Here is a 27,947-nt window from a genome sequence, read left to right as displayed (position 1 = left end):
GAGTGAATGTGATATAAGGGACCAAGTGTGCCGTAGCACAAGGAAGATGATAAAGACAGCCACGAACCACGAACCGCAATGTCCTCTTGAAGGGGTGTGAGGGTAGTGGAGAGGCTGGAGAGAAGAGGTGACGGACTGAATGAATCAGCCGTAAGGAATGAATGAGAGAGTGGCCTACAAATAGGCACAGTCAGTCTAGGATGGCTCCTCTTTTTGGGATTTGCAAACCCTAAACGCAAAATGCAGAAACACAAAAAACGCAAATTGCGGGTGAAGGGTTTCTCAACACCCCCTCTCAGGCCCAAAAAGGGGAATAAGATAAGAGTGAGGTGGAGATGCAATGCTACATGTTGAAGAATGCTCATACAATAGGTGCCACTTGGATAGTGTCTCTCGTGGGGAAATTGTTCACTTGCCCAAGCGTCCTAGTACATAGATGATGAAATTATGCAATGCACAGGAGGAATGTCAGACTTTGTGTGGTGCTGAGAACCATAAGGGTATGGCCGTACTCAATCGTGGGAGTTGGCGCCATGTTGACCGAGTGACTAAGGCAAGAAAAGGAGAAGGAAGAAGATGTAGAGGATCCCTAAGATCCAAGATTTCCACCGGAAAGGGACCCTGTAGTAAATAACAGTAGACAGAGTAAACTGGAGAATCCGAAACTCAACCTCGGGAGAGAAGCCACTAGCTCCGTGTATCCATGTTGGAAGGAATACGAAGGCCTCGTCACCAAGTTGCGGCTGAATCTCCGAGGTCTCAATCTAGGTGGTACATGAAGATCCTGGGTATCAGTAGAAGAGATGACTGGTCGAAGACAACCACCCCAAGAAACTAGAGGATGGGTGAAGAACTTCATGTGGAATAGGTTCCCCTTCTGAGGTGGGAGGTGGAGGGGCCCCCGCTGAAGTTGAAGAAAAAGTAGATGCTCCCTCTAAGGGCAAGAAATAACATCCCCCTCTGCATTTCCCTCTGAAGTAGATAGGGAATCCAAAAACTCATGGATCACGGACTCCAAAATGTCTAATGATGAAGGAAGTGCCGCGGGTCGTGTTGAAGAAGGTAGCTAGGGTGCCGAAGAACTTCCAGAGGTAGCCTCTCGAACTTGAGTAGTCGAGGGTGGAGAAGGGTAGGGCTCAGAATGAGCAAGAGGTGGGCAACAATCGCTGTCTCTCAGTGGAGTGGACTGGGTAGATGAAGAAGAGGAAGAAGTCAAGCAGCCCACTGTCTCTCGAAGGAGTAGATTGACGAGGAGATGGTATCAAACAATCACTGTCTCTCGATGGAGTGGACTGTGGAACCGTGGGCCGCGGTAGCCATTGTACCCAAAAATAGGTGGGAGAAGACTGCCGCTAGCATTGCGACAATCTCTAGGAGGTCGTAGCGCCAATCGAACCTCCATGTGCTCGAAAGGACTTAGTGCGCATCGGATGTGTCTTATTGCCTTGAGCATAGTACTCTGATAGCCAATGTAGAACAATCTTTGTGGCCTAGAAAGGAGAGGTGGCACAAGGAGTGCCTGGTGAAAGACGCATGTACTTCGGAGGGGTGGGGAGCAAAGGTCGAAGTCGGCAAGCATTGGTGGTGTGTTCGGTGATGCCACAGTAGGAGTTCCCAGTAGTCTGGTCATCTATTGGTAAAGAAGCCATGGATACCAGTGTGCGTTGTTGAAGAAGGAAGAGGTCCGCCACCATGAACCACGAACCACAATGTTCGCCTCAAGGGGTGTGAGGACAGTGTGAAGCACGAATCGCAATGTTTGCCTCAAGGGGTGGAAGGGTAGTGGAAGGGCTGAAAGTGAGCTGCGAGTGCGAGGAGGATGCGTCTAACAGTAAGAGGTTGCAACCAGTAGAAAAACGTAGGTGAGGAGAGAGAAAGACTAAAAACGTAGGCAGCATGTGAGAGAAAGACTAAAAAAGACTAAAAACGCAAGCAATAGGTGAGAGAAAGACTAAAAACGCAAGCAAGATAGCCTGCAGGAGAGAGAAAGATTAAAAACGTAGGCAGTAGGATTGTGATGATGTGGCAGGTTGTACGGTAGCAGGTCTGCACAGGAACAACAGTTGCATGGTTGGAATCAGCTCCAAATTGCGTGAAGAGGGCTGGAAATCAAGTGCCAACTAATGGAGACAGCAATGGACAGCTTCGGTTGAGATGTCCTCCGTGAATGGGGTGTGGGCAGCAAGTTGAGACACCTGAAATCTATAAAAACGAGATTTTATGCAGCGGAAGAAGAAGAGAAGTGGATGCCAAACCTGCCACCGGTCTTTGCCTTCAATGGAGTGGAGGATCTTTGCTGGTGTTTGAGCAGATCCAGCTCTGATACCATGTCAAAAGATGGCGTGCGAGCGAGACAGTTGGGTTGGCGGGGAGGAACGCGGAGTGAACTCGGCAAACATGGAGAAGAGAAGACAAGAGAGAAGAAACTCTGATGAATGGAATGATGAAGTTTCGAATCATGGAGTGAATGTGATACAAGGGACCAAGGGTGTCGTAGCACAAGGAAGATGATGAAGGCAGCCACGAACCACGAACCGCAATGTCCTCTTGAAGGGGTGTGAGGGTAGTGGAGAGGCTGGAGAGAAGAGGTGACGGATTGAATGAATCAGCCATAAGGAATGAATGAGAGAGAGGTCTATAAATAGGCATAGTCAATCTAGGATGGTGCCCCTTTTTGGGGCTACAAACCCTAAACGCAAAACGCAGAAACACAAAAAACGCAAACAGCGGGTGAAGGGTTTCTCAACAATGGATAGGCTATGCAACCAAATGCCTAGAAAGTAGTCAACCTTGGGTTTCTTGCCATGCCAAGCTTCAAACGGGGTGATTGTCTTTAGTGTATTAGGACGATTTGAAACATGATTTGCACGCTAAAGGCCTTCTAACCAAAATTTATGAGGCAGTCCCTTGCTCTTGAGCATATGACGAGTCATCTCCATAAGAGAGCGATTTTTCCTTTTAGCAACACCATTTCTGAGGAGTCATTCTAACAATGGCTTGATGCATAATGCCATGACTAAGAAAATATGTGTTAAAAGTATGAGACATGTACTCCCTCTCTCTATCTGTCAGGAGTGTCTTCACTTTCAAGCCAGTTTCAGCCTCAAGCTTTGCAACAAGATGTTTAAAATGCATAAAGACATTAGATTTTACTTTCAGCCCATACACCCATGTATACCGAGGGTAGTAATTAGTAAATGTAACAAAGTAAAGATAACCTCCAAATGCACCTATCCTCATGGCAGCACAACGTTAGAGTGAATAAGTTGCAATTTTTGAACGGCATACACTGCACAATCCTTTTTGAAGGCAAATCTGTGCATCTTTCCCAAAATACATCCCTTGCATGCGTGAGGAGGTGGAGTCTCCATTGGAGGCAATGCATCTATCATATGACACCTCTAAACGGTCATCAAACTCCAAAACTCATATGTCTATAGTCGGCATGCCATACTCCGCATTTTGGATAGCAGGTGATAGAGTAGTGATTGCCAGAGTATCAAGAGACTGTACATCATAGGTATCCGACAAAAAAAGACCCTTATACAGGGTCCCAGACAGTCTGAGTGCATAATCCATCTCCGTGTCTCTGACAATGCATTTGTCATCCTGAAAGATGACTTGGAAGCCATGCTTATTAAAAGTAGAGATAGACAACAAGTTCTTGGTAATGCGAGGCACAACCAAGGGCTAAACGCAACGAGGAAAACAAACACTTCCTAGAAGTGATGTGCTTTGAAGCTCTACTGTCAAAATACCATGTTTGCTGCGTTTCAGCAGCATTAAATGCTGAATCAGCCGTTGAAGAATCATAACTACAAGTAAAAAATGCATAGTTCTCCTCCACAAAGTTGGCTGAAGCATCACCATTAGTAGATTTGTTGACAGATGTGTCATGGGGACATGAAATTTTGAGATGCTCTAATCTTGCTAGTAACATTTGATTAAGTTACTAATCAAATGTGCAAGGTTGTTTAGCACATGCGATGCACATGGCAGTTATTTCATGGGAACGAGCCAAGGACCTCGAGGATGCAGTGGGTGTTAAAGGCAAAAGTTGTGTTAAGTTATGCCAACTGGGTTTTGGTGGTCAGTTGGTGCTAGGTTGGACCCTAGGACAATTGTTTGGCCATTAAGTGTCAGTGGTGACATTAGGGACTAGCATTAATTAATTAATGCTAGTCTAAGGGTCAACAGAGGTTGGGAACCACTCCAAGTTGCAAATGGCCTAGCCAATTTCATTCCAGATGGGTATGTTTAATTTTGAGCAGGGTCAAAAGGGCTGAAATTAATTTTCAGAATTAGTTAATTCTGAAAAATTAATTTAATGGCTGAAAATGCATTAGGAAGGCTGCCACTTGGCAAAACTTTCCCATGCAACTAGGAAGAAGTTGTTGGAGGGTGGTGGAAGCTGAATTGCAGCCATTCGGAGCTTGGTGGAGGGAGAGGAGGTGATCAGATTTGGCTCTGAGAGGCGACGACGACTGATCGCGCGCCGCGATAGGACAGGGGGCAGCAGGTTTTCTCTTCCACCTCAAGAGAGGTGGCGGTAGGAGAGGAGGGCTCGCTAGCTGAGCTGGTGTTTTACCCCCCTTTTGAACCTGTTGGGGCCATCAGATTTGTCATCAGAGCTACGAATCAGAAGATACATTTCAGCTGATTTTCTCTCTTTCTACAGCATTCTCTCATCTCCTCCAATCTATGCTCAAGTATTCTCAGCCATGGGTAGTAGAGTACAGCCAAATTTGGTGGACAGCAAAGAGTTTACTGCTGTAAACCCTAAATTACAGCAGTAATTAGGGTTTAGCAACCACCTTGGAACCCGTGCCATCAGTCAAAGGCATTGTACACTGAAATCAGCACCGGAAATTCATGGAATTGTGAGGATTTTAGATGCGAGTTCATCTATTGTGAATTTGGGGCAGCATTTGACTAGTTGGGGTTCCATTAGAGCAACTCATGGGTGAAAATCAAGGGGGAATTTGCCTAAATGCTTTGCTGATTATTGGAACAAGAAGGGGCTTTTGAATCAGCCAAGGAGATTGTGAAATCTCGGCTTGTAATTTATCCATTAGCAATTGAAATTAAAGAAATACCAAAAGGGGTGTCAGTTTTGGGGCCAATAGGGTTTTCACTGTCCAAGTTTATGAAGGTAAAGTGAGCATTTCAGTTTATGTTCATTTGTTAATTGCTGTAATTAAGTGCTTAATCAGGTTAAACCGCCCTATCCGAGAAGGAAGGCTGGTTTCATGGTTTCATTGCTGGGATTTGAACCCGGGTTGCTTGGGTGAAAGCTAGGTATCCTAATGGGACTAGACGACAGTGGGAGCAGTATTTGCCATTGGTTGAGTTTGCATACAATAATACAGTGCATAGTTCCACTGGCAAAGCTCCATTTGAGGTGGTTGAGGGTGGCAAGAAGGTTCCACCTATTTTGCACACTAAGGATAAGATCTTTGAGGCTGATCGCTTAGTGGAAAGCTTGGATGCAGCCTATGGAAAGATAAAGTACGCACTTTAGAGGTCACAGGACAAGCAAAAGCAGACGGCTGATCGCCATAGACGTGCTTTGCAGTTTGCAGAGGGCGATTATGAATTGCTGCGTTTTGAAAAGGCAAGGCTGAAAAAGATGAAGGGAAGAGAGAGGTTGTATCCGAAGTTAAATATGAGATACTATGGGCCCTTTCAAGTGTTGAAGAAGGTCAACGATGTTGCATATTGGCTGAAATTACCTCCACATTGGCGGATACACAATGCCTTTCATGTCAGTTTGTTGAGACCTTTTTGTGGTGATGTGCCAGAAGATGTATCTGCTGAAATTCAGATAGAGATTGAGGAACTAGATGAGATTTTGGTACCCGAGCAGATTTTGGCACATAAGGAAAGGAAGGTCAGAGGTAAAGTTTCCAGAAGATATTTGGTGAAGTTTCAAAATTGTTCACCAATGGATGCAAAATGGATGGAAGAGGATGACTTGGCAAACAATCCTCAGTTGTTGCAACTTTATCTCGATGCCTTTCAGTTAGAGCCGACTTTGGATCAGGCTTACTCGAGTTCAGCAGAGTGGGCGTCCGGAGCATTGCCTGATGCTCAAGGGGGAGGTAGCACTTCCACTCCATCGGTTTTGGACAGCTCTCATATGTCGTGGATCTCAGATGTATTCAACATGCATCCAAGGTACTGTGCTGACAGTATGTCTGCCATGAGGTCACTACTCGGTGTACTAGTCACTGTGAGATACATATATATGAGTATGGTTATCACCACGGCTTTGAGACTATACGTATGCATGAGTTTTGGGACTAGTTTGGCATGAGTTTTTGCCTCAATTTTGAAATCAATTTGTGATTAGTTTCAGCTCAGTTTTTGATTAGTTTGAGAATCGTTTATGATCACTTTGGTATCAGTTTTGCATCAGCTTTTGCATAAGTTTCTGATCAAACTTTTTTACCATTAGCTTGTGATCAGTTTGGAGTCACATTTGCAGCCATTTGTGATCAGTTCTCATATCAATCCATGATCAGTTTATGATCAGGTCATGCTCAGTTTTTAATGGTTCACAGCTGATTCCATGGACAGCCGCATGTAAACGAATGTCATTGAAAGTTTCAGCCATGGTTTACGCTGAGAATATGCTTTACTGTGGTTTTGAAGTCAGAACGATTGAGAAACATGAGTTATGGATGCATCCAATGGTTTCTACCCAACAGTTTTGGACTATTTTTCAATATTCTATTATGTTTTGCTGGCTGGAAATTTTCAATAAGTTTTGTGCATATGTAACGGTTTGACAACAGTGGCCAATGTTGTGGTGATTGTCATGCCAAATTAAAATTCCAGTGCAATATACTTTTGCTTTGGCCCAATGTAGTGCAATTGAGGACGATTGCAAGGTTTTCATTGGGGAGGTCTGTCACGGGGATGTGAAATTTTGAGATGCTTTAGTCTTGCTAGTAACATTTAATTAAGTTACTAATTAAATGTGCAAGGTTGTTTAGCACATGCGATGCACATGGTAGTTATTTCATGGGAACGGGCTAGACCTTGAGGATGCAGTGGGTGTTAAAGGCAGAAGTTGTGTTAAGTTATGCCAACTTGGTTTTGGTGGTCAGTTGGTGCTAGGTTGGACCCTAGGACAATTGTTTGGCCATTAAGTGTAGGTGGTGATATTAGGGACTAGCATTAATTAATTAATTAATGCTAGTCTAAGGGTAAACAGAGGTTGGGAACCACTCCAAGTTGCAAAATGGCTTAGCCAATTTCATTCCAGATGGGCATGTTTAATTTTGGGCAGGGTCAAAAGGGCTGAAATTAATTTTCAGAATTAGTTAATTCTGAAAAATTAATTTAATGGCTGAAAATGCATTATGAGGGCTGCCACTTGGCAAAAATTTCCCATGCAACTAGGAAGAAGGCTGTTGGTGGGTGGTGGAAGCTAAATGGCAGCCATTCGGAGCTTGGTGGAGGGAGAGGAGGTGACTAGATTTGGCTCTGAGAGGCGACGACGACTGATCGCGCGCTGCGATAGGATAGGGGGCAGCAGGTTTTCTCTCCCGCCTCAAGAGAGGCAGCGGTAGGAGAGGAGGGCTCGCCAGCTGAGTTGGTGTTTCACCCCCCTTTTGAAGGTGTTGGTGCCATCAGATTTGTCATCAGAGCCACGAATCAGAAGATACGTTTCAGCTGATTTTCTCTCTTTCTACAGCATTCTCTCATCTCCTCCAGTCTATGCTCAAGTATTCTCAGCAATTCTCAGCCATGGGTAGCAGAGTACAACCAAATTTGGTGGACAGCATAGAGTTTACTGCTGTAAACCCTAAATTACAGCAGTAATTAGGGTTTAGCAGCCACCTTGGGACCCGTGCCATCAGTCAAAGGCATTGTACACTGAAATCAGCACCGGAAATTCGTGGAATTGTGAGGATTTCAGATGCCAGCCCATCTATTGTGAATTTGGGGTAGCATTTGACTAGTTGGGTTTCCATTAGAGCAAGTGCTGGGTGAAAATCAAGGGGCAATTTGGCCGAATGCTTTGCTGATTATTGGAACAGCAAGGGGCTTTTGAATCAGCCAAGGAGATTGTGAAATCTCGACTTGTAATTTATCCATCAGCAATTGAAATTAAAGAAATACCGAAAGGGGCGCCAGTTTTGGGGCTAACAGGATGTCCACTGTCCAAGTTTATGAAGGTAAAGTGAGCATTTCAATTTATGTTCATTTGCTAATTGCTGTAATTAAGTGCTTAATCAGCTTAAACCACCCTATCCGAGAAGGAAGGCTGGTTTTAAGATGTCTCTTGGATAGCCCAAACCGGAGTCCTTTTTCTTCTCTTTGGCTAATCTCTTAAGGCATTCATCAATATAGTGACTTGGCTTCTTGTAATAATGACATTTTCCCTTCGTCTTAGACTCTTCTATGTCTTGGACAGGTTTATTCGATGGCTGTTCAACATCACCCTTTTACTGATTTTTTTGCTTTACTTTTTCTTTGCCTTTGAACTTGAAAAGCAGCCTTCCAACTTCACAAATGTAAGGGGCTATTTGCCCACCCGTGCTGCCTTGGAATGCCTATTGGGCAAAGCTCCAACTTTCTTCCTTAAATTTCAAAGAAATTGAAAAAATTTGTACCTTACAACTTCAATTTCTGCAGTAATGTCACCTTGGGGCGCATGCCAACAGTGAAGAGCAGTTGGAATTTGCCTCGTGATGCATGTCAAGACTCTAGGACAAAAAGCCCTAAATTTCTTGCGACAAATGTTGACTAAATTGTGCAATGTCAACGTTTCCGATAAAGATTCGCACGTGGGACTGCGAATTGGGCAAAACCCCCAAAATATTTTGCGGGAATGTTAGAGAAATGTGAAATTTCTTGGATTTGGTTGTCAATTTTTACTCCAGGAGCGAAAATTGACATAAGGCCCAAATTTTGGCAGCACGAGGTTCAGTTCGGAAAAAGATGGGAAAATGGATGGGAAATTGCAAAAAATTCGAAGAAACCAAAATTTGAAAATTAGGGTTTTTGCACTTTTTAGGGTTTGCAAAAAATCTTAAGCAGAGTTGAGAATATGGTGGGCAAAGGTGAGAAAATAAGGGGCAGAGCTGAAAACAGAAGGAGCTCGTCCCTCCTCGGGCTGCGTATGGGTTTGTGCGTAGGATTGTGCATAGGGCTGTATGCAAGCTGAAAATAGCAGCAACTCGTCCTTCTCTTCCTCAAGTAGAGAGCTAGTGGACAGCAATTGGACCTTAGGGCGGGGCTGTACCAGTTGATGGTGGCTGAACTGAATTTGCGCGTAGAATTGGCTCTAATACCAAATGTTGGAAAATGAAAGCTAGCTATGGAGGAGAGAAAAGAGAGACAATGAGAGTGTGCTGAAGTAAGAGAGTAAGTGTGTACTTGTTGACTTGAAAGAATGAGAATGAAAGGTACAAGATAGATCTAAGATAGGCCTAGCTCTAACTCAACTAGAGTTGATTGACTCTAATTCTAACTCTAAGAGTGGTGACACAACTTAAAACTTTAGTTGTGTTTGTACTAAGAAGTGAAAGAGAACTAAAGACTAAAACATTGGGCATTGCCCATAGAATTGGCAAGTTCTAAGATGTTTGCTATCTCGAAGAGTGTGTAATAGCTAGTGAGGGATTCTTTTAGGCTCTTGAATTTCAGCCGTTGTCCAATTGATCTAGGATAGGGTGATGCTCTTTAGACAAGGTATCATGTGTTGTTGTGGCTGTAAATCAGGCTGAATAGATTGCTGTAATGTATCTTTAGATGGTGATAATGAAGGCTAAGAAGAAGGATCAGGCATGAAACCATTATGGAAAAACGGTAGTAGGTTGCTAAAGATGTGTGAAGCATCAATAGTAGGATGTTTTTGACAGTCGAGCAAGGGGTGTGAAGCATTTTTCACAAAGATAGCATCTTTGCTAGCAATAAATGTTCTTGTAGAGGGTTGATAAAGACGATATCCTTTGCTTTCAGCACTATATTTGATAAATATGCAGCGAACAACCTTATCATCCAGCTTATGCCTTTTTTGAGAAGGCACATGAGCATACGCCAATAATCTGAAAATCCTCATATGAGAGAGGCAAAGTCATTCATTTGGCCATAAGTGTGAGTTGGTGACACTAGAGATGTGGTGTTTAATGATGCCTAACGCCGATCTAATGGTCAAAGATGGAACAGAGAGACTCGGGAGTGAAAGATGTCTAGCCAATTCAATTATTGGTCAGTCAGATTATTTTTTTGGGCACCAAAATAATTATTAGATTAATTTTTAGTAAGTAAAGACTGAAAATTAATATTTAAAGATGCATAATGTTGCGAAAACCATTTGGGAAGGTTGCCACTTGGCAAATTTGCCCATATAGGCTGGTAAAATACTGAAGAAGAGAAAAAACGAGATCATTCTTATTGTAGCAAATGTGGGAGAGCTGTGAGCAGCCATGGCTAGCCTATTTTCAGCCATTGCAACCAACCATGAGTGAGTTTTGAGGAGGCGATTGCAAATTCGGACCCTCCACAGTTGGGCGATTGCATCCAAGTACAAGATGACAGCTGATTTGGATATCTCAGCTGTAGGCGACAACATTTAATGTTGTTGTGGTAGGGCAGCAGCTGCATTTGACTAATTTTCAGTTATTCTTCGCGACAAAACTCTGAATTTTCTCTCTCTACAGCGTTCTCTCTCATCTCCCAGTCATTCCACAGCCTTCCTTCCAAGATCTCAGCATTTGGATCCTTGGAGGTTGAGAAATTGCAAAATTCTCTGTTGTAAACCCTAATTCACAGCAGAAATTAGGGTTTACTAGCAGTCTTGGGAAGCGTGCCAAAAATTGGAAGCTCAAAGACTTGGATTTTTCAAGGTTGAAGGTGGATTTCAGCTAAATTCAGGTGAAGGACTAGCTAGCCATTGTATTTGGGGCATTTCCATCATCTATGAAGTGGGTGAAGACCAATTAAGTGCTTGAATTAAGGGGCAAAACAGATTGAAGACTTGCTGGTCACTTTGGACAGCAAGGGGAGTTTGGATTGCGAAGGGGATTGGGAGAATCCCATTGTAAATCAACTTCTTCTTTAATATAGCTAAAGAAATACCGAAAGGGGCATCAATTTTGGGGCCAATCGGGTGTGCATTATCTAAGATCAGTAGGTAAATTTGTATTTTTAGATTTGCATTTATTGTTTGCTGTTGTAATTGAGTTGTAATCAAGGTTACCACCCATCCACGGAATGAAGCTTGTTTCACAAGCTCGAATCTCAACCTCACGAGATAGCTCCATGCTAGTTGATAAAACATTAGGATAGTAGTCCACCATGCAAATAGATTGAATGGATGGAGGAGGAAGACCTAACTCTTCCCAATTGAAAGAGGGGGAAAAAGTCAGCCACCAAGGTAGTCTGGATGTGCTTGTACTCGATCTGAGGAGATGGTTCCAATGTTGACCAAGTGAAACCTATTCTTTTTGGGTAAGAAGGGCCAAGAGGGTCTTTTTCAGGGTGTGAATATACCGCTCTTTTTTTTCTTCAAAGGAGACTGGCCATCGACATTAGAACATGGTTTGCGCTTAGGGTCAATCGGCAGGGAAGGCAGAATTGGGTCTAAGTGTGGAGGTAATATCTTTTCACTCCTTGTCTCCTTTAAAGAAGGAGATGACTCATTAGCACAAGATGGGGATTCATGTGTTTGAGCAATCGAGGAGGTTGATATAGTATGGAAGAGGAGAATCTTCCACACAAGTGTTATGTCCTTGAATGGGATTGGTGCTAGTAGCATTGGTCGTGATGGTCATGAAGTGACTTAGTGCGAATGCCCTAAGGACACTTTAGGGTTAGGGTAGTGGAGTCCTATTTGTAGGACTCAAGGCCCGATTGTGCACGTTCATTATGTAATCACCACTCTTGGACTCTTGGCTTGTTGGTTGATGCATCCATAGATAGGGATGGTGTGGGCTGGTGGTATGGGACTCCAATGCTTGGAATGTGGTTGTGACTCGGAGTATTGCTAGCTTCTAGGCCTAGGGGTGAGTTTGTTTGGCTCTATGGTTGGGGGGTGAGTCTGATGTGCAATCCCTTTTATTGTGAGTATGGCTTGTGTTGTGTCTTGTATGTAGATTGGATCCTAGGGGAATATCTCATTGGTATTAAAGTGTCAATCTGCAGTTGGACGTGAGGTTCGATGGCATAACACTTTTTCCCTCACGAAAATACAATCCATAGTTAGCTTTTTGTACGGTATGTAGGAGATGTTGATGATTGCTAGGGAAAGCATTGGAAAGCATTAAAATAGCTCAGGATTGTGCTACGTTTTTTGCTAACCAGCACTATACTCTTGGGGAGCTCCAAGAGGACATATGGGTTTATCTTAAAGTCCCAAAGGACTTGGATTCAATGACTATTGACAAGTGCTATAACTTATCTTTGAGGTATTGTGGTCCTTTCTAGATTAGCAAGAAGATAAGTAGTGTATCCTATGAGCTGGATTTATCTTCGAAAATCAAATTCCACCCTGTGTTCCACTTGAGTCGTTTGAAAGAACGATTGGGACAAGGTGAAATGATTTTTCCGATCGAGGAAGTTCCATGACTAGAGGATATTGCTCGTTATATTCCCACTCGAACTTGAATTGGTTCTTAACCTTAGGACCAAATGATCATGATGATCAAATGGAAAAACCGCCTTTGCTACTTGGAAGTTGGTACGTTCATTGACGTGTTACTTTTCTTACTTTGTCCCTGAGGATATTATTGAGGACAAAAATCATTCACAAGGGGGGAAGTGCTACATCCTTTGACATCCATATGGGTGCTAGTAGCATTGGTCGTGGTGGTTATGAAGTGCATTAGTACAAATGCACTAAGGACACTTTGGGATTAGGGTAGTCAAGTCTTGTTTATAGGACTCAAGGCCCTATTGTGCACATCTATTGTGTGAGCACCACTCTTCCACTCTTGGCCCATTGGCCTATGCATCCGTATACCCAAATGGTGTGGGTTGGTAGTTTGGGATGCCAACTCTTGGGATGTAGTCGTGATTTGCACGTTTGGCTCTATGGTTGGGAGGTGAGTTTGATGTCCAGTCTTTTTCATTCTAAGTATGACTTGTGTTGTGTCTTGTGGTAGAGATTGCTTGGGATCTTATGCATAGTAGGGTGCTCACAAGTGCTTTGCATAATGAGATGCTTAGATGCATGGTATTTGATGAGAATGTGCTAGTAGGTTGCTCACAAGTACTTTGCATAATGAGATGCATAGACGATGCTATATGATGAGAATGTGTATGTAACAAAGTGCCACTTCGTTAGTGTCCCTCCTAAGGAATTTGGAAACTTTTAACTTGTTTAAGTCCCCTTTTACAAGGATTATGATCATGCAATGCAAAAGGTAGATACAATAGGGAACGAATGTGTATATTGAGGAAAAGAAGGCAATGTTGAAACTCAAAGATACTAAATGAAGTAAACTCAAAAGGCAATAAACCAACTCTAGGATTTGAATCTACTGAAATAATCAATGCTTGTGAAAAGCTATGTTCAAGGTCCACCACTGCTAGAGAGAGTGCTATAATGTCGAAGCTGTGCTTAGACTATCGAATGTGTTGAACATAGAGAGAAGAAATGATTTATTAACGTTTGCAAAAGGCGAAAGTGACCTATGAGACCAAGAGTTATAATCATTTGTATGATATAACTATTTGGAAAAAGTACAATAAATGTAAATGAATAATAACAAAAAGCTAAAGAACTAAAGCTAACAATGAATAAAAAGCCCCCACATGATATAATCATGTGTGAATTGTGATAAGACCATGGGCCTAGTCTAGTTATATCATGGAGGTATATGGGGCTTGTTGGCTCTAGCTTGAGCAATGATCTCTTGTATCGTAGTATGCTTGTGTCGTTGACACCTATGTTAGGGTCTAGGACATTTGGATTGGCCAAGTCGGATTGCTTGATTAATTAGTGTTCCTTGTGTAGATGTAGGCTATGGTTGTGTCGAAGTCTCCTTAATGCTCCTGCCAGATAAAGATAGGGATCGAGATTGCTCCAAAGTGTCTTGGGCCTTCCTCATAAAGAAATATGTAAGTTGCCTTTGGATTGGTCCTTAGTATTGTGGGGCTTTGTTCCTAAGAAGTGTCTCTCTAAGTAGCTGTATCTCAAGAAGAACGAAGCCAAGACATTGTTTTGAGAGAGAGAGAGAGAGAGAGAGAGAGAGAGAGAGAGAGAGATGAAATGATATATTAATGTCTACAAAAGACCAAAATGACCTATGAGACCACGAGTTACAAACATGTGTATGATGGTATAACTGTTTGGGCAAAATATGTAGCACAAGCAAAATAAGAAAGGAAACTAACTATGGCTATGTGTAAAAACATAGAGCTCTATCTAGTAACCATGAGCTCCAAAATGATACAATCTCATGTGGGTATGGAGGGCCTAGCTCTAGCCCGAGCAATAATCCCCTGTATCTGCCTATGAAGGTGTTGTCGGTGTCTGTGTTGAGGCCTAGGACGTTTGGATCGGCTAAGCTGAACGGCTCGATCAATCAATACTCCTTGTTTGTGTTTAGAGAGAGAGAGAGAGAGAGAGAGAGAGAGAGAGAGAGAGAGAGAGAATAATGGTGGTCTTTGCCTTGCCCTACACTGCTGCCTAGTATGCTTGCTTGTTTGTCCAGTTGATGTATCCTCTAACAACCACATTTGCATATGGATGAGGCTCAAATAGTCCACCACCACCACCCTCTCACATTCCCTCTCTAACATTTGAGAGTTGTGAGGGAGAATAGCAACACTAAGGCCAGAAAGCAGCAGAGGCTAGTGTGGCTTTTGCCGCCCTGGCTAGAGTTGGACTTGGGATGTGAGGATGATGACTTGTTGGAGGAGGTCCTCCTCCTCCTAGTTTCTTGCAGTCCTTTCAGAGATGCCCTTTCTTACCACAATGATAGCACTGACTTCTTTTTTTACTTGCCATACCTCTTTGAAGCAACCATGTAGGTGAAGACTGACTGGCTGCTAGAATGAGATGGTAACCTCCCTATAAATGCAAAGCAGCCTCATGCCTAAGCAGCATTGTGGTCATATGATCAAAATCGATGGGTGTCGTCAATGTCAAAGCCCTTAAGGCGTTAACAACATCATTAAATTGTGGAGATAGCTTGCAAAGCACACCATTAAACTTTAGGTGTAGCTTGTAGAGTATAGTCCCCACAAGATATGAGCTTTGGGAAGGGCGGATTGTGTGTTGCAATGTTGATTTTGGACTTATCTTCCCCTAAGAAGAAATGATTGGATTGCATCATCTTGAATCGAAAAGTTTGTAACTGCCCATAGAGATCATAGTTCGCAGAGTCAACAGAGCCTTGTACACAAGCTGGAGCTTGTCCCACACCTTTGGAGGTGTCCTATAGGAGGTAATCACTGGAAAATCTTCCTTTGAGATGTACCAAAGGGAAGCTGAGTATGCCTTGGCATTTGCATTGTTCCAATCAATGTTTGACTCCTCATAGTTGTCTTCATTGCAATTGTTGGGAATAAAGGCCTTGTACCTTTAAATGTGCTCTGGTGTGAACACACCCTTAGCACTTGTACTTACACATATATATCTATCTAAAAACCTAAAGGTACACTCTCGTCATTGTACCTACAAACGTGCTCACTCTCTACTCTGCTCGATCTCACTCTCAGTCTCTCACTGCACGTAACGATTGACTATCTCGATCTCCGTGCCGGACCCGTCACTACAAACTAGTATTAGAGCCCAGAGTGCATGCTTTCTGAGGTCAATGGCAGCTTGTGTATAGCTGTTGAGTGTATGTATCAGCAAACAAGAGACGAGTAGCAGTCAGGTAGAACCAGGTGACAATTCCAGGGCTGCACGCAAGTCAAACATCAGGTGACAGCTGTTGTAGGTCTACGGGGTCCATGAAAGAACTGCGCGCGACCAGGTCCAGGCAGCGGGCAATGGATGGGACAGGCTGCGACGTGCTCGACAGGCTTCAGCAGGTGCCAACAAACGTGCAATCTGAGTTGGGCAGTAGTGGGCGTGATTGCAGGAAGGTACGTGCACTTGGTGCCCAGTAGCGACTCGCAGCCCCAGGCACAACGTGACCAGGACGGGCAGCGATTTGGCAGGTGTCATGTCGCTTGACAAGTCGCGGACCTGAATGGCCGTTGACCCGCCATTTTTCTTCAGAAATATTTGAGATTGTTTTTGCCTCCTCTCCTCTGGGTGTTCGCGCGCGCAAGCGTAGTGTGCAAATCTGTGTAGATTTAGGCCCTGAAATTTGGGGCTTTTCTCGAATTTGGGAATCTCAACATAGAATTGGGCAATTTGACTCGGAAATTGCAAAGTTGGTGCACATTTACTGAGGAATTTTGGGGCTTTTCACATTTTAGTGAAATTCTTTCAATGTCACTGAAATTAGTGCATGCAGGACTTGGAAAATTTGGGGATTTGTCTAGATTTGGTGCGAACAAGATGCAATAGTGATATCTGTCTCAGAAATTGCAGGAATTTGTGACATTTTGTCCCCGACATTTGGGGCTTTTCATGTACATGCAGAAATTGGGCTGAAATTTACCCAATTTCTCGACATTGATGCCCATTGGACCCCATGCAATTTGGGGCTTTTGGAGTCTCGGCAAAATCTGTGCATCATTTGTCATTTTATGTACATGCAGGTTGAATTCCATGCAATTTGGACATCAACACTTGGTAAATTTGGGGGTTTTGCTGAAATTGCTCTATTTTGGCAAAATTGGCCTATTCTATGCATGACAGAGAAAATGCAGATGTGTGCTTGATGCTTTGAGCGCAAAATTTTTGGGCCTTTTGACCGTGTGTGTCAAATTTTATGCCCGTGGGTACATGTACAACAGAAATTGCAGCTAAAATTTGGGATATCTCATGTAATGTGATGTATATGCTCTTGGAACAGCTGTAATCAGTTGGATAATGCTGTAGCACATGGCTTGGTGCTTCTGAAAATTTAATCACAGATCTGAAATCTGTGCTTCTACATGGTTATTTATTGCTGGTTGGTACTTGTTTGTACCTTGGTCACTTGGGTGACAGTTTTGGGCTTGCATTTGCTGATTTTTTGGTCACATTTGGGCTGAGAATCATGGCTGGCAGCAATGACAACAGTAATCTAATGCACATAAAGAAGCTTGAAGGAGCACATAACTTTGCAGTTTGGCAAAAACAATGCTACAATATTTGCCTATACAGGGGGTCGACATGGTGTTGTCCATCTTGGAGCACATAACATTGCAGTTGGGCAAAAACAGTGTTACAATATCTGCCTATATAGGGGGTCGACATGGTGTTGTCCATCTTGGGGACAACTATGCATGTGAGATTACAGGTATTGGTAGTGTGCAGTTAGAGTTTTAGCATGGCTTTGCCTTTACACTTCAGTATGTACGGCATGTACCTCAGCTTAAGAAGAGCTTGATTAGCACATGGTAGCTAGATGATGATGGTTTCCATACCACCTTTGGTGATGGAAAATGGAAGATCTGTAAGGGATCAAGAGTGATTGCCAGAGGTTGCAAGAGTAATACTTTGTATTCACTTCATGTATTTAGTGTGCGTGACCATGTTGTTGCCGTGACTGAGCAGCCAAGTGTTTCTTTGTGGCATGGCCTATTGGGACACATGAGTCAGACAGGAATGAAAGTGCTTTCTCGTTTGGGCTACTTGCCTTGTCTTCGTTATGCTGATTTTGAGCATTGTGATCATTGTATTTATGATAAACATGTACAAACGTCTCATAAAAAGTCTCTTTCGTTGAAATCTTCATGTCTAGAGTTAGTACATTCAGATGTATGTCAGATGCTAGGATTATCTTTATGGGGAAAGAAAAATATTGTCACCTTTGTCGATGATGCTACACGAAAGGTATTGGTTTACCCTATTCGTAGCAAGGGTGAAGTGCTAGACAAGTTTAAAAAATTCTTGGCATTGGCTGAAAATCAGACTCATAAGACACTTAAGTGCCTTCGCTCTGACAATGACGGGGAATATGTGTCCAAGGCCTTTTAGGCATTTTGTGACAGCAAAGGGATAAAGAGGGAGCTCTTTGCCCCTCATAACCTACCCCAAAATGGAGTTGCAGAGCATATGAATCGGATCATACAGGAGAAGGTCCGTATGATGCTGTCTCATGCTGCATTAACCCATGGTTTTCGGGCAGAGGTTGTTATGACAGCCAAAGTCCTGTAAATGCATTTTCCTAGGATATGGTGACGAGGATGAAATGGGGTATAAATTGTGGGATCTGGAGAAAAGAAAAGTAGTACACAGCAATGACATTATCTTCCGGGAAGATCGCATGCATGAACAGCCGGAAAAGACTAAGGAGACCCATAGAGTTGTATTCCGGCGGGAAGAAATACCTTCTAGATAGCAAAATGTGCCCGTTGTACAGCAGCAAATACCTGCTGTAAATGAACTTATAAATGTAGGAAATGGTGCAGGAAACGATCAGCCAGCTATTGGCCATGATAATGAGCCACTACATGTGTAGGAACAGCCAGGACAACAAGCTCTTAATGTTGATGTGCAGGCTGAAATGCCAAGACAACATACTGAAAATGGAAATTTGCAGGAACAGCCAGCAAACAATGACCATTGGGTCAGGAGATTGTCTAGGGCTACTAGACAACTTGACAGATTTGTTCCTGGTGCAAACAATGTGGCTGATTATGTCATGTTGATAGACTGTGGTGAACTGCCTTGCTTCAAGGAAGTAATGGACAGACAGGACAACAAGAAATGGTATAAAGCCATGTTGTCAGAGATGGAATCTCTTGAGAAAAATGACACTTGGGACTTGGTGTAGTTGCCTAAGGGGCAGAAAACACTTCCATGTAAATGGATTTACAAGATGAAGGTCACTTTTGGTTCCTTACCAAAGTACAAAGCAAGATTGGTTGCAAAGGGATACAAGCAAGAGTATGGAATTAACTTTGATGAGATTTTCTCTCCTGTAGTGAAGATGACTACATTGAGAACCATTTTCAGCTTGTTTGCAGTTGAGGATATGGAACTCATAGAGATGGATGTAAATAATGTATTTTTACATGGTGATCTGCATGAGGACATATATATGCAGTAGCTTGAAGGGTTTGTTGAACAAGGAAAAGAGAAGATGGTATGTAAACTCAAAAGGAGTTTGTATGGGCTGAAACAAGCACCAAGAGAATGATATCATAAGTTTAATACATTCATGCAGTCCCAAGGTTTTCATAGAAGTCAAGTGGATTGCTGCTTGTACACCAAGAAGGCAGTAGATGGCAGCTTGATTATCTTGGTTTTGTATATTGATGATATGCTGATTGCTGGCAAGGATAATCATAAGGAGTTGTGCATTTGCTTTGGGAAGCAGAAGGTATCTGTTGTTGGCTTTATGGATGCAAACTATGCTGGTCATGTGGATTGCAGGTAGTTCACTTCTAGGTATGTGTTTACCGTCACAGGAGGAGTAGCCTCTTGGATCTCTAGGCTACAAAAGTGTGTTGCATTGTCTACTACAGAGGCATATTATGTGGCTGCCACTGAGGCATGCAAGGAGGCTTTATGGCTTTCACGTTTGGTGGGAGAGCTTGGCATCATAGAGTTACCTGTTCTCCATTGTGATAGTTAGAGTGCTATCATGCTAGCACAGAATCCTGTCTTTCATGCAAAGACAAAGTACATATAGGTGAAGTACCAGTTCATTAGAGATGTACTTGACAGCAAGAGCATTGAGCTTGTCAAAGTGCATACAGATGATAATCCTGCAGACCTTCTCATGAAGGGTCTTCCAGCGAGGGGTTTGCTCATTGCCAACAGATGATGCAAGTTGGTTAGATATATGTATTTCAGCTTTGTACATACCTAGACTTAGCTAATTCTTTTCTCCTCTTAAGGCACATTGCCTTTAGGTGGGAGGTTGTTGGGAATAAAGGCCTCGCGCCTTTAAATGTGATCGAGTGTGAACACACCCTTAGCACTTGTATTTATACATATATCTATCTAAAAACCTAAAGGTACACTCGTCATTGTACCTACAAACATGCTCACTCTCTACTCTGCTCGATCTCACTCTCTCTGTCTCTCATTGCGCGTAACGACTGACTGTCTCGATCTCTGTGCTAGACCAATCACTACAATTTGAGGGAAGAGGAGAGAGCTTTCAAGGATGCAAGGTAGATCCTGAAATGATGTACTGGAGTTGCTTCTACATGAACCAAGATTTCATAATGGCACATCAATTTAGAAGTCAGGTCCTTCAAGCTTGTTATTAACATTATAACATGGAGGAGCCATCGTAGATTAGAGGCTGAAAAGATCAAGTAGAATTGAGTGATAGGCACTTTGGATGAACATCGAACACCACAAGTTCAATAGTTCAAGAAGAATAAAGGCAGTTCAGAGAGAGAGAGAGAGGAATAGATGTGAAGAGAGTGTAGTGATACAGCACAACTAGTGATACAATTGATCCTGCCCCTAATGATCAGGCTGAAAATGCAAGCTAAAGAATTGGAAACCTGCAAAAGAAAACTGTGAGATGACTGCAGAGCAGATCCAAGTGTCAGCAGCTGTGATGAAAAGGATGGCTGAATAGGGTAAATGCAGGTTGGAACAATCAAAACCCAGATACTGCAGCAAAAACAGAGGTATAACACTGTCAAAGCAGGGTGCCCTGATGCGGAAAATTTATGCATGTGGCCCAGGACTGCTTAGATCAGGATCACTGCAGAACACAAATCTCAAAGCATTCTACACGTGCGATCAGACCTGACGCAGCAGTCAACATGGCAGACGGAACTAGAATCAAGAGACTTGGGCTTTGATATCATGTTAGAAAAGTGTGGAGCAGTGGAGAAAAAGTGATAGAGCTGAGAGAAGTCTGTAAACACAAAGAATGGAATAGAACAGCAAGAACACAATGAACTCAAAGAGAATAGACTCGGGAAATGGAATCAATATTCTAAAGCTCAAGAGTGTGTACAATGGTATGGATTATGGGCAACCAGCAGAGTGCTGCAGTCTTCCTCTCTCCAGTAGGAAGCAGAGTGTGCTCGTATTTGATCAATGAAAAATGCAAGAGGAGCAATCTATAAATAGGCAAAAGAGATGCAACAAAATGATTAGGTCTTCTGCATTAAATGTGGCCACAAATACAGGTCAGCCATCATTATCTACAGCCTTCATCACAAACGTTAGGTGAAAATTTGGGTTTCTGCGTCTTGTCCATGGCATTCTGTGTTTTTACCGGTGCATTTGATCAACTGTCATGTTTTTAGCTCCAAGGTCGGATTGTTGTTCTTATCTCTCCCTTTTGTTAGAGCTAGTTTTTTGAAACCAGCCTTCCTTCAGTGGATGGGTAGTAATTCCCTGATTACAACTTAATTTTAGCACTGAGCATTTATTGGAAAAAATACAAATTTACGTGCTAATCTTTGGACAATGGACACCTAGTTGGCCCCAAAATTAGCACATGTTTTGGTATTTCTTTAGCTTTATTGAAGCAAAGGTTGATTTACTATGGAATTCTCTCAATCTCCTTTGCAATCCAAACCTCCCTTACTGTCCAAAATGACTAGCAAGTCTTCAATTTGATTTGCCCCTTGATTTGGGCAATCAATTAGCCTTCACCCACTTCGAGAAGAGTGGAAATGCTCCAAATTTGATGTTTGGTTGGTCCACTTGATTTTAGTTTAAAATCACCTATTTTAGGTCTTGGAGTGTTTAATGTTTGACACTCTTCGTGAGGCAGTTGCTAAACCCTAACTTTTGCTATAAATTAGGGTTTACAACAGCAATTCATCCAAAATCTCCACCTCCAATGACTAGATTGTTGTAAAACTTGGATTGTTGGATTACTCATGGGTAACAATTAGGGTAGAGATAAAAAAAGGCTTCGATGTAGATCCACCCTCCGCTCTCGGGCAAAGGCGAGGGTATTTCTTTCAACATTTCTCCTCTAGATGTGTCCCCTTTCTATAGTATGGGCATTTAGGCTTCTCCAAGTCGGAGTCAGAGCTTAAAGAACTCTAATGTCTTTTAACCCGTGACTTTCCTTTTTTCTTTCGCCCTCGTGAACCTGCAACAAAAGCTTTGGTGGAGGTGGATCCACTGGCTATCTCTTTGGCACACTCGTTATGCTTCAAAACAAGCGGGGCAAGTTCCTCCCAGAGAAGCTTCTCACGGGTCCTTGATATAAGAAGGTTGGTGTAGAATACTTCAAACTGGGGAGATGGCAATTGAGTCCAAAGAATCATAGCCATATTCTCTGAAGAGATCATCCTGCCAAGGGACGCAAGCTCATGCCTTATATCCTCCAACTTGTTGATATGATTCTTCATGGAAGGAGAATCATAGACGAGTGCCCGTAATTTCTTCTCGAGAGCAATCCACTATTGGGCAGATGTCTTTTGATGGTACAAAGAAGCAAGCTTTGTCCACACTTCCATTGCTTTCTATAAGCTATGCACATGCACCGGGATAGATTCTTGTAAGCTTATAAAGAGGAAAGATTGGGCTCTAGAATTGAGCCTATCCCATAAGACCGCACAATCCATCGATGATCCAATTGTGGGATCCTATACGGATGGGGAATAGGGTGGGTAACAAACTCCCAAAGATCAAAGGTATCAAGGATATATTCCACCTTACACGATTAAAGTGAGTAGTTTGAACCATCAAGTTGGTTCTCTTTGGGTAAAGAAGGGAGTACAGGCACTTGTATAGAGGATGCCGTGGAAGGCATATGAAGGCTAGTAGAACGGGCCTTTTGGGAAACATGGAGAGAATGGGGAGGAGAGGGAAATGGGCTAGGAGACCTCCGCTCATTACGTGAACCAGCACAAAAATCTCTCCGTCTCTCAGAGGAAGGAGTAGAAACCTCATCTTGTGAGTCAACAAAAAACTGATGATAAGACATATTCGAACCTGCATCACCCACAAGAATCTGTGTGACAGTCCCAAAACAGAAGGAACTTCACTACCATATGCTAAGATCTCGATGTAGAAGGTCCGCTTGAGGGAAGTAAATTGTCATTTGCTAAGAAATAGCTGTAAAAAACACAAAACATTGTAGAAGGTCTTGTTGCTTGATGGTAGAAGAAGTTGCCTGGCCAAGGGAATTGTTGCTTCAGCAAAACATTGATTAGACATTGTCACTTGGCGCTGTAGAAGGTCATCTCCACACTAGGGCAGAAGGTGGATGCTAGGCACAGAAAGTTGATGCTTAGATGCCAGGTGATGTCGCCTCTACACAAATACTCCACAAAAGGTTGTGTTTGTAGGAAACGCAGATGTGGATGGCCTCCTATGCAACGTCCATGAACTCTGTGTCACTCTCAAATACCATTCGCTAATACCATATGATAGTGCGGAATGAAAGGAAATAGAAACATAGAGACAAAGGAACAAAGAAAGATTGCAAGAAAAGAAGAATGAAATCTGCACTAAATAAGGAAGAATATTGATACATACAGGAAAGAATGTTGAAACATATGGGAAAGCAGGAGATTGATCAGTCCTTGCACGAAGCCCGTGGCATTAGTGAGGGCACCAGATCAAGGTGATGATGATGGCAGCACCAAGCATGGAGGAGGTGGAGTGTGCACCTGTTGGAGAGGAAGAAGATTGAATGAGATAATTTGCCAAGTGTGGGATGTGCAGGCTATAAATAGCCATAAATGCCCTAAACTAGCCAATTTGCAGCAATAAATATCATAAATACTGGCCGATCAGCATTTAGTGCTGTCCACATTGGGAAAATGCTAGAGAAAATGACAAGTGGCCACAGATAAATCCTGACAGGCATGGACAATGTATGGTAGGTGGAGGCAAACTAAGAAATGCAGAAACTGACCTTGAAATGCACACATGATGGAGACAATTGAAGGAAATGCATAGAAATGCAATCAGACAGCCAAATTTCCTTCCCCATTCAGCCCCAATTCAGCTTTCTTGAACTTGCATGGGCAAGTTTTGCCAAGTGGCAGGCTTTTAAACTGAATTTCCTGCATTATCCACATTATCATATTAATTTTCAGTCTCAAATTGTTGAAAATTAATATAATAATTTTTTTGATGCTGAGAAAAATAGGCTGACCAGCTAGTAATTAAATTGGCTAGGCCACTTCATCTCCTGAGTGTCCTTGTGTCAATTTTGACTATTAGATCGGAGTTAAGTACCATTAAACGCCACATCTCTAGTATCACCAATTGACAATTATGGCTAAATAAATGACTTAGGTTAATAATTGGCACCGGATACCACCTAGTATTTGTGCGACATAACTAATTGCAACCTTTGCCTTTGATATCTGCCGATTCCCTCTTGGGCTTATTTGTTTGCACTAACCTCAGTTGCACCTCACATGTGATTAAAAATTAATCCACATGTTAAGTGAGACTTGCAAAAATTCATGTCCTCATGACATTTTCTCGTGCTCTAGTATTCTCATCAGATTTGCCATCTCTTCCTGCTGTCATAGTCATCTTCCAGCCACATCATCATCTGCTCTCTCATCTTGCCTCATTCAGGTTCTCTCCTACCTTTTCAGTCTGGTGCCTCACAGACATGGCCAGAGGACATTTAGAGGGGCTGCTGTACCAGCTTTCATTCCATTTGGTTGCAGATTCCAGTTTTGTTTCTCTTGCATTGTACCCTTTAGATCTAGTCAGTGTCTTTCCACTGGTTTATGCAAGTTATAGATCAGATTACGGGAGTGCTGAGATACCTCTCTTTAGTGTGGATGGATTTGTGGCTGTAATGACTATTCCAGATTACATTCCTCTTTCATGCATGGCAGATGTGTAGCTTTGTACTCTGCCTGCTGAGATTGTACTAGCTGTTCAACGGAATTAGATTTCACTTTTTACAGGAGTCGCCCCAACTTGTGCATTCTATCACCCTTTTTCTTGAAATGTGTAGGTGTGTTTGTATGTTCTATCTGTGCATGGATTTGAGAGCTCCGTTTAAGCATCCATTCCAATTTTGGCATTCTCAAGTTTGACTTGGACGGCTGTGATTTAAAGACTGGTTAGAGTTTTATGTCATCTTTTGAACTTGACTGCAATCAATGTACTTTCAAAAATTTGTAAATACCCAGTTCAAAATTTACAGGTGGAGATCTCAGAATTATGTTTCTTTTTGTTCCAGACCTGCTTTATGTGCTTTCCTACCTACCCCGGGAACTGAATTTCCTTGATCACACAAGTGACCTGAGCTGGAAGGAGTATGCACTTGACTATGCCTTGTAGTTCAAGCTATTATGGATCTAGGTTTCTTGCCCCAACGACTTTTATCCTAACATGTTTTTGGTTGTTTTGAACTTCGTATTCTAAGGTATCAGAGAGCCAGGCCTATAATTATTGATCCAGGATTATATATGGCGAAGAAATCAAATATCTTTTGGGTTACACAAAGGCGTTCAGTACCAACTGCTTTTAAGTTATTTACAGGTACAAGTTCCTAGGAAGAAATATTGCTTTTAATTGTTCCGACTTCAAGCATTCAGAAAAACAAGGGTCAGTTGGTATTACATGTCTTGATTGGATCATTGCGGACTCCACTATACAAATAGCATTTCTGTACTTGGCATACTAATGAATTGGCTTTTCAATGCAGGCTCAGCATGGGTGATTTTGACACGCTCATTTGTAGAATACTGTATATTGGGTTGGGAAAATCTGCCACGCATTGTGCTCATGTACTACACCAACTTTGTCTCATCCCCTGAAGGATATTTTCACACTATCATCTGCAACTCGGAGTTCCATAATACTACAGTCAATCATGATATGCACTATCTTAAATGGGACAATCCACCAAAGCAACATCCCCTTTTACTTAATCTTGACCATTTTGAAGCTATGAATAATAGTGGTGCTCCATTTGCTCGAAAATTTGCAAAAGATGATCCAGTTCTCGATAAGATAGATGCTGAGTTATTAGGTAGGAATCCTGGGTTTTTTACCCCAGGGGGATGGTGTGCTGGGAAGGGTAGCAATGAGACAGATCCATGTTCTATTGTTGGGGATCCCTCTGTTATTAAACCTGGACCAGGTGCAGCAAGGCTTAGGCAATTAACTACAAATTTGTTATCAGAACAAAATTTTCGTGCGAAACAATGCAAGTGAGTGAAAGGTGGAAAATGTGGTGGATGTCTGCTCTCTTGTTCTGGTGGATGGAGCTGCACATTTAATTTTTCTGGAGGAAAAGTTGATATTCGTCTTACTCTTGGCACACTTGTGTTCTTTGTTTGGTGAAAAACTTGCCTGCCTTCACCTGACTCATGCAGTCACCCACCCCTAGCTCACCCCTAGTAAATTGGCTCTTTTTCTTCACCTATGACCACATATGACGCCCATCAACCCCCTTGATGATCATCTCAATATTGGTCCTTTACCAGTTGCCTGCTGTGTGAACCACGAGGAAACCCCTTTTCCTTTTCAGCATGACTGAAAAGAATATCCTTGGTTGGCAAGTTGACCAAGGAGGAATGGGAGTCATACCATGTTTTTGACACCAAAGGAAGGATGCATCATTTTAGCATTAGAGAGTTGACTTTGGTTACTTCCACACTCCCCACTGCTCAAGCTAGTAGTTAGTAAGTAGATGCGCTTTTTGGATCTTGATAATCAAAGTTCCATCTTGCTTGTAAGTATGGCACTAGGTTCAGACATTTCATAGCAAAACCTTGTAATTGGCACATTATTAATTGAAATATTTACTAGTTTGACAAACTTGCATGTATAAAATGGAAAGCTTTAGAGTTAAGAATGTACTCTTATGCTTGGCTGTCCAATATTGGTCTATGTTTTGAGGAAGAACCATATGATCAAATGATGCAAGCTCATGAAGGGCAAGTATACATGCATGTAGGCATGCAAGCACTAGGATCATGACAGATGTGATACGATTTTGGGGTTGGACTAAAAAAACCTAATTGGCTATCTCATCTTCTTAGTCTCTCTCCTTTGATGTTGATCAAGCATGCTTTTTAATGTGTTGCATTGGATTTAAGTTGCACTTAGTGAATGGAGAGGGAAAGTTGTAAGTTCAAGATCATAAATGATGTCCACATGTATTGAAATGTGTGGGTGTGCAAGTGCATCTTACTATTGATGTTGAAGACATTAATGTTGAATGAGGTGATCTTAAGATTGATAGTACCCAATTTTTTGAGAGCATATGCACTAGTTTGATCCTAAAAACTATTACGCATTTTCGTAGAAGTCATTTTGATTGAACAATGTTTGTCCACATTCGGATCATATGAAAATCCCATTCTTGATTCTAAAAGTGGTCTCATGTGTGATAAGCCTCTTTGAAGTCATAACAAGAGATGCACGAATTTTGTTAGACTTATACTTCAGAGTATCATACAAATTCCCAAACTTATAGAACATGCTCTAAATATCTAATGCATTTATGTTTAACCAATTGCTTAAACAATTTCGACTGCATTTAAAATGAATACCATGAGTCAAGGATGCATGAAAGAGTCCAAAGGCTTGAAAACTTTGCATTTACGTTGGTCCTTGCATGTCACACCTATGCTCTTTACTAGACTTTCAAGAGTCTAGCAAGTAGGGCTAGGTACATTTTTAGCAAGGAGGCATAGGAACACGCTAGAATATTCTTCTTCATGTTCAAGGCTTCCACAAAGTCAGTAAGGGTAGGGCATGGTACCATCCTTATAAGCATTGCCCAAATCGTTGCATAGATGTGCTTGCTAATGAGGCTTCGTGTCGAGTGCTCCCTACAATCAAGGAAAATAAAAAGCACAAAAACATCCTCGCATCCAACAAATACATCAACTACAATGTCTCTTTCTCAATAAAAGTAGATAATAGCCACTTGCACAAAAAGTATCCCATGACCTGTCATAAAATATCATTCATAGTCATTAGATACATTTATTATTTAAAAATTTGAATA

At 42.3% G+C, this 27,947-nt stretch overlaps 1 protein-coding gene across 2 annotated transcripts in view; it reads left to right on the top strand.

Moving 5' to 3' along the window:
• LOC148024709 (beta-glucuronosyltransferase GlcAT14A-like) overlaps positions 1-26,581 on the top strand; it is a 77,123-nt gene extending 50,542 nt beyond the window's left edge. Inside the window, exons 2-4 of one of the 2 annotated variants that reach the window (XM_087694352.1) lie at positions 25,164-25,239; positions 25,350-25,465; positions 25,632-26,581. In XM_087694352.1, the coding sequence (XP_087550478.1) occupies positions 25,164-25,239; positions 25,350-25,465; positions 25,632-26,143 (704 nt within the window). In that variant the 3' untranslated portion in view covers positions 26,144-26,581. Of the gene's footprint in view, positions 1-25,127; positions 25,240-25,349; positions 25,466-25,631 lie in introns of both variants that reach the window. The other variant, XM_087694351.1, reaches the window with a different exon arrangement.
• The last annotated feature ends 1,366 nt before the right edge of the window (positions 26,582-27,947 follow it).

Source organism: Lygodium microphyllum, chromosome 15 (assembly GCF_053477565.2).
Source record: "Lygodium microphyllum isolate KBCC chromosome 15, Lygodium_microphyllum_v1.1.10, whole genome shotgun sequence".
Lineage (NCBI taxonomy): Eukaryota > Viridiplantae > Streptophyta > Polypodiopsida > Schizaeales > Lygodiaceae > Lygodium > Lygodium microphyllum.
The sequence above is the reverse complement of the archived record's forward strand: the minus strand, read 5'-3'. Positions and strand labels throughout refer to the sequence as shown.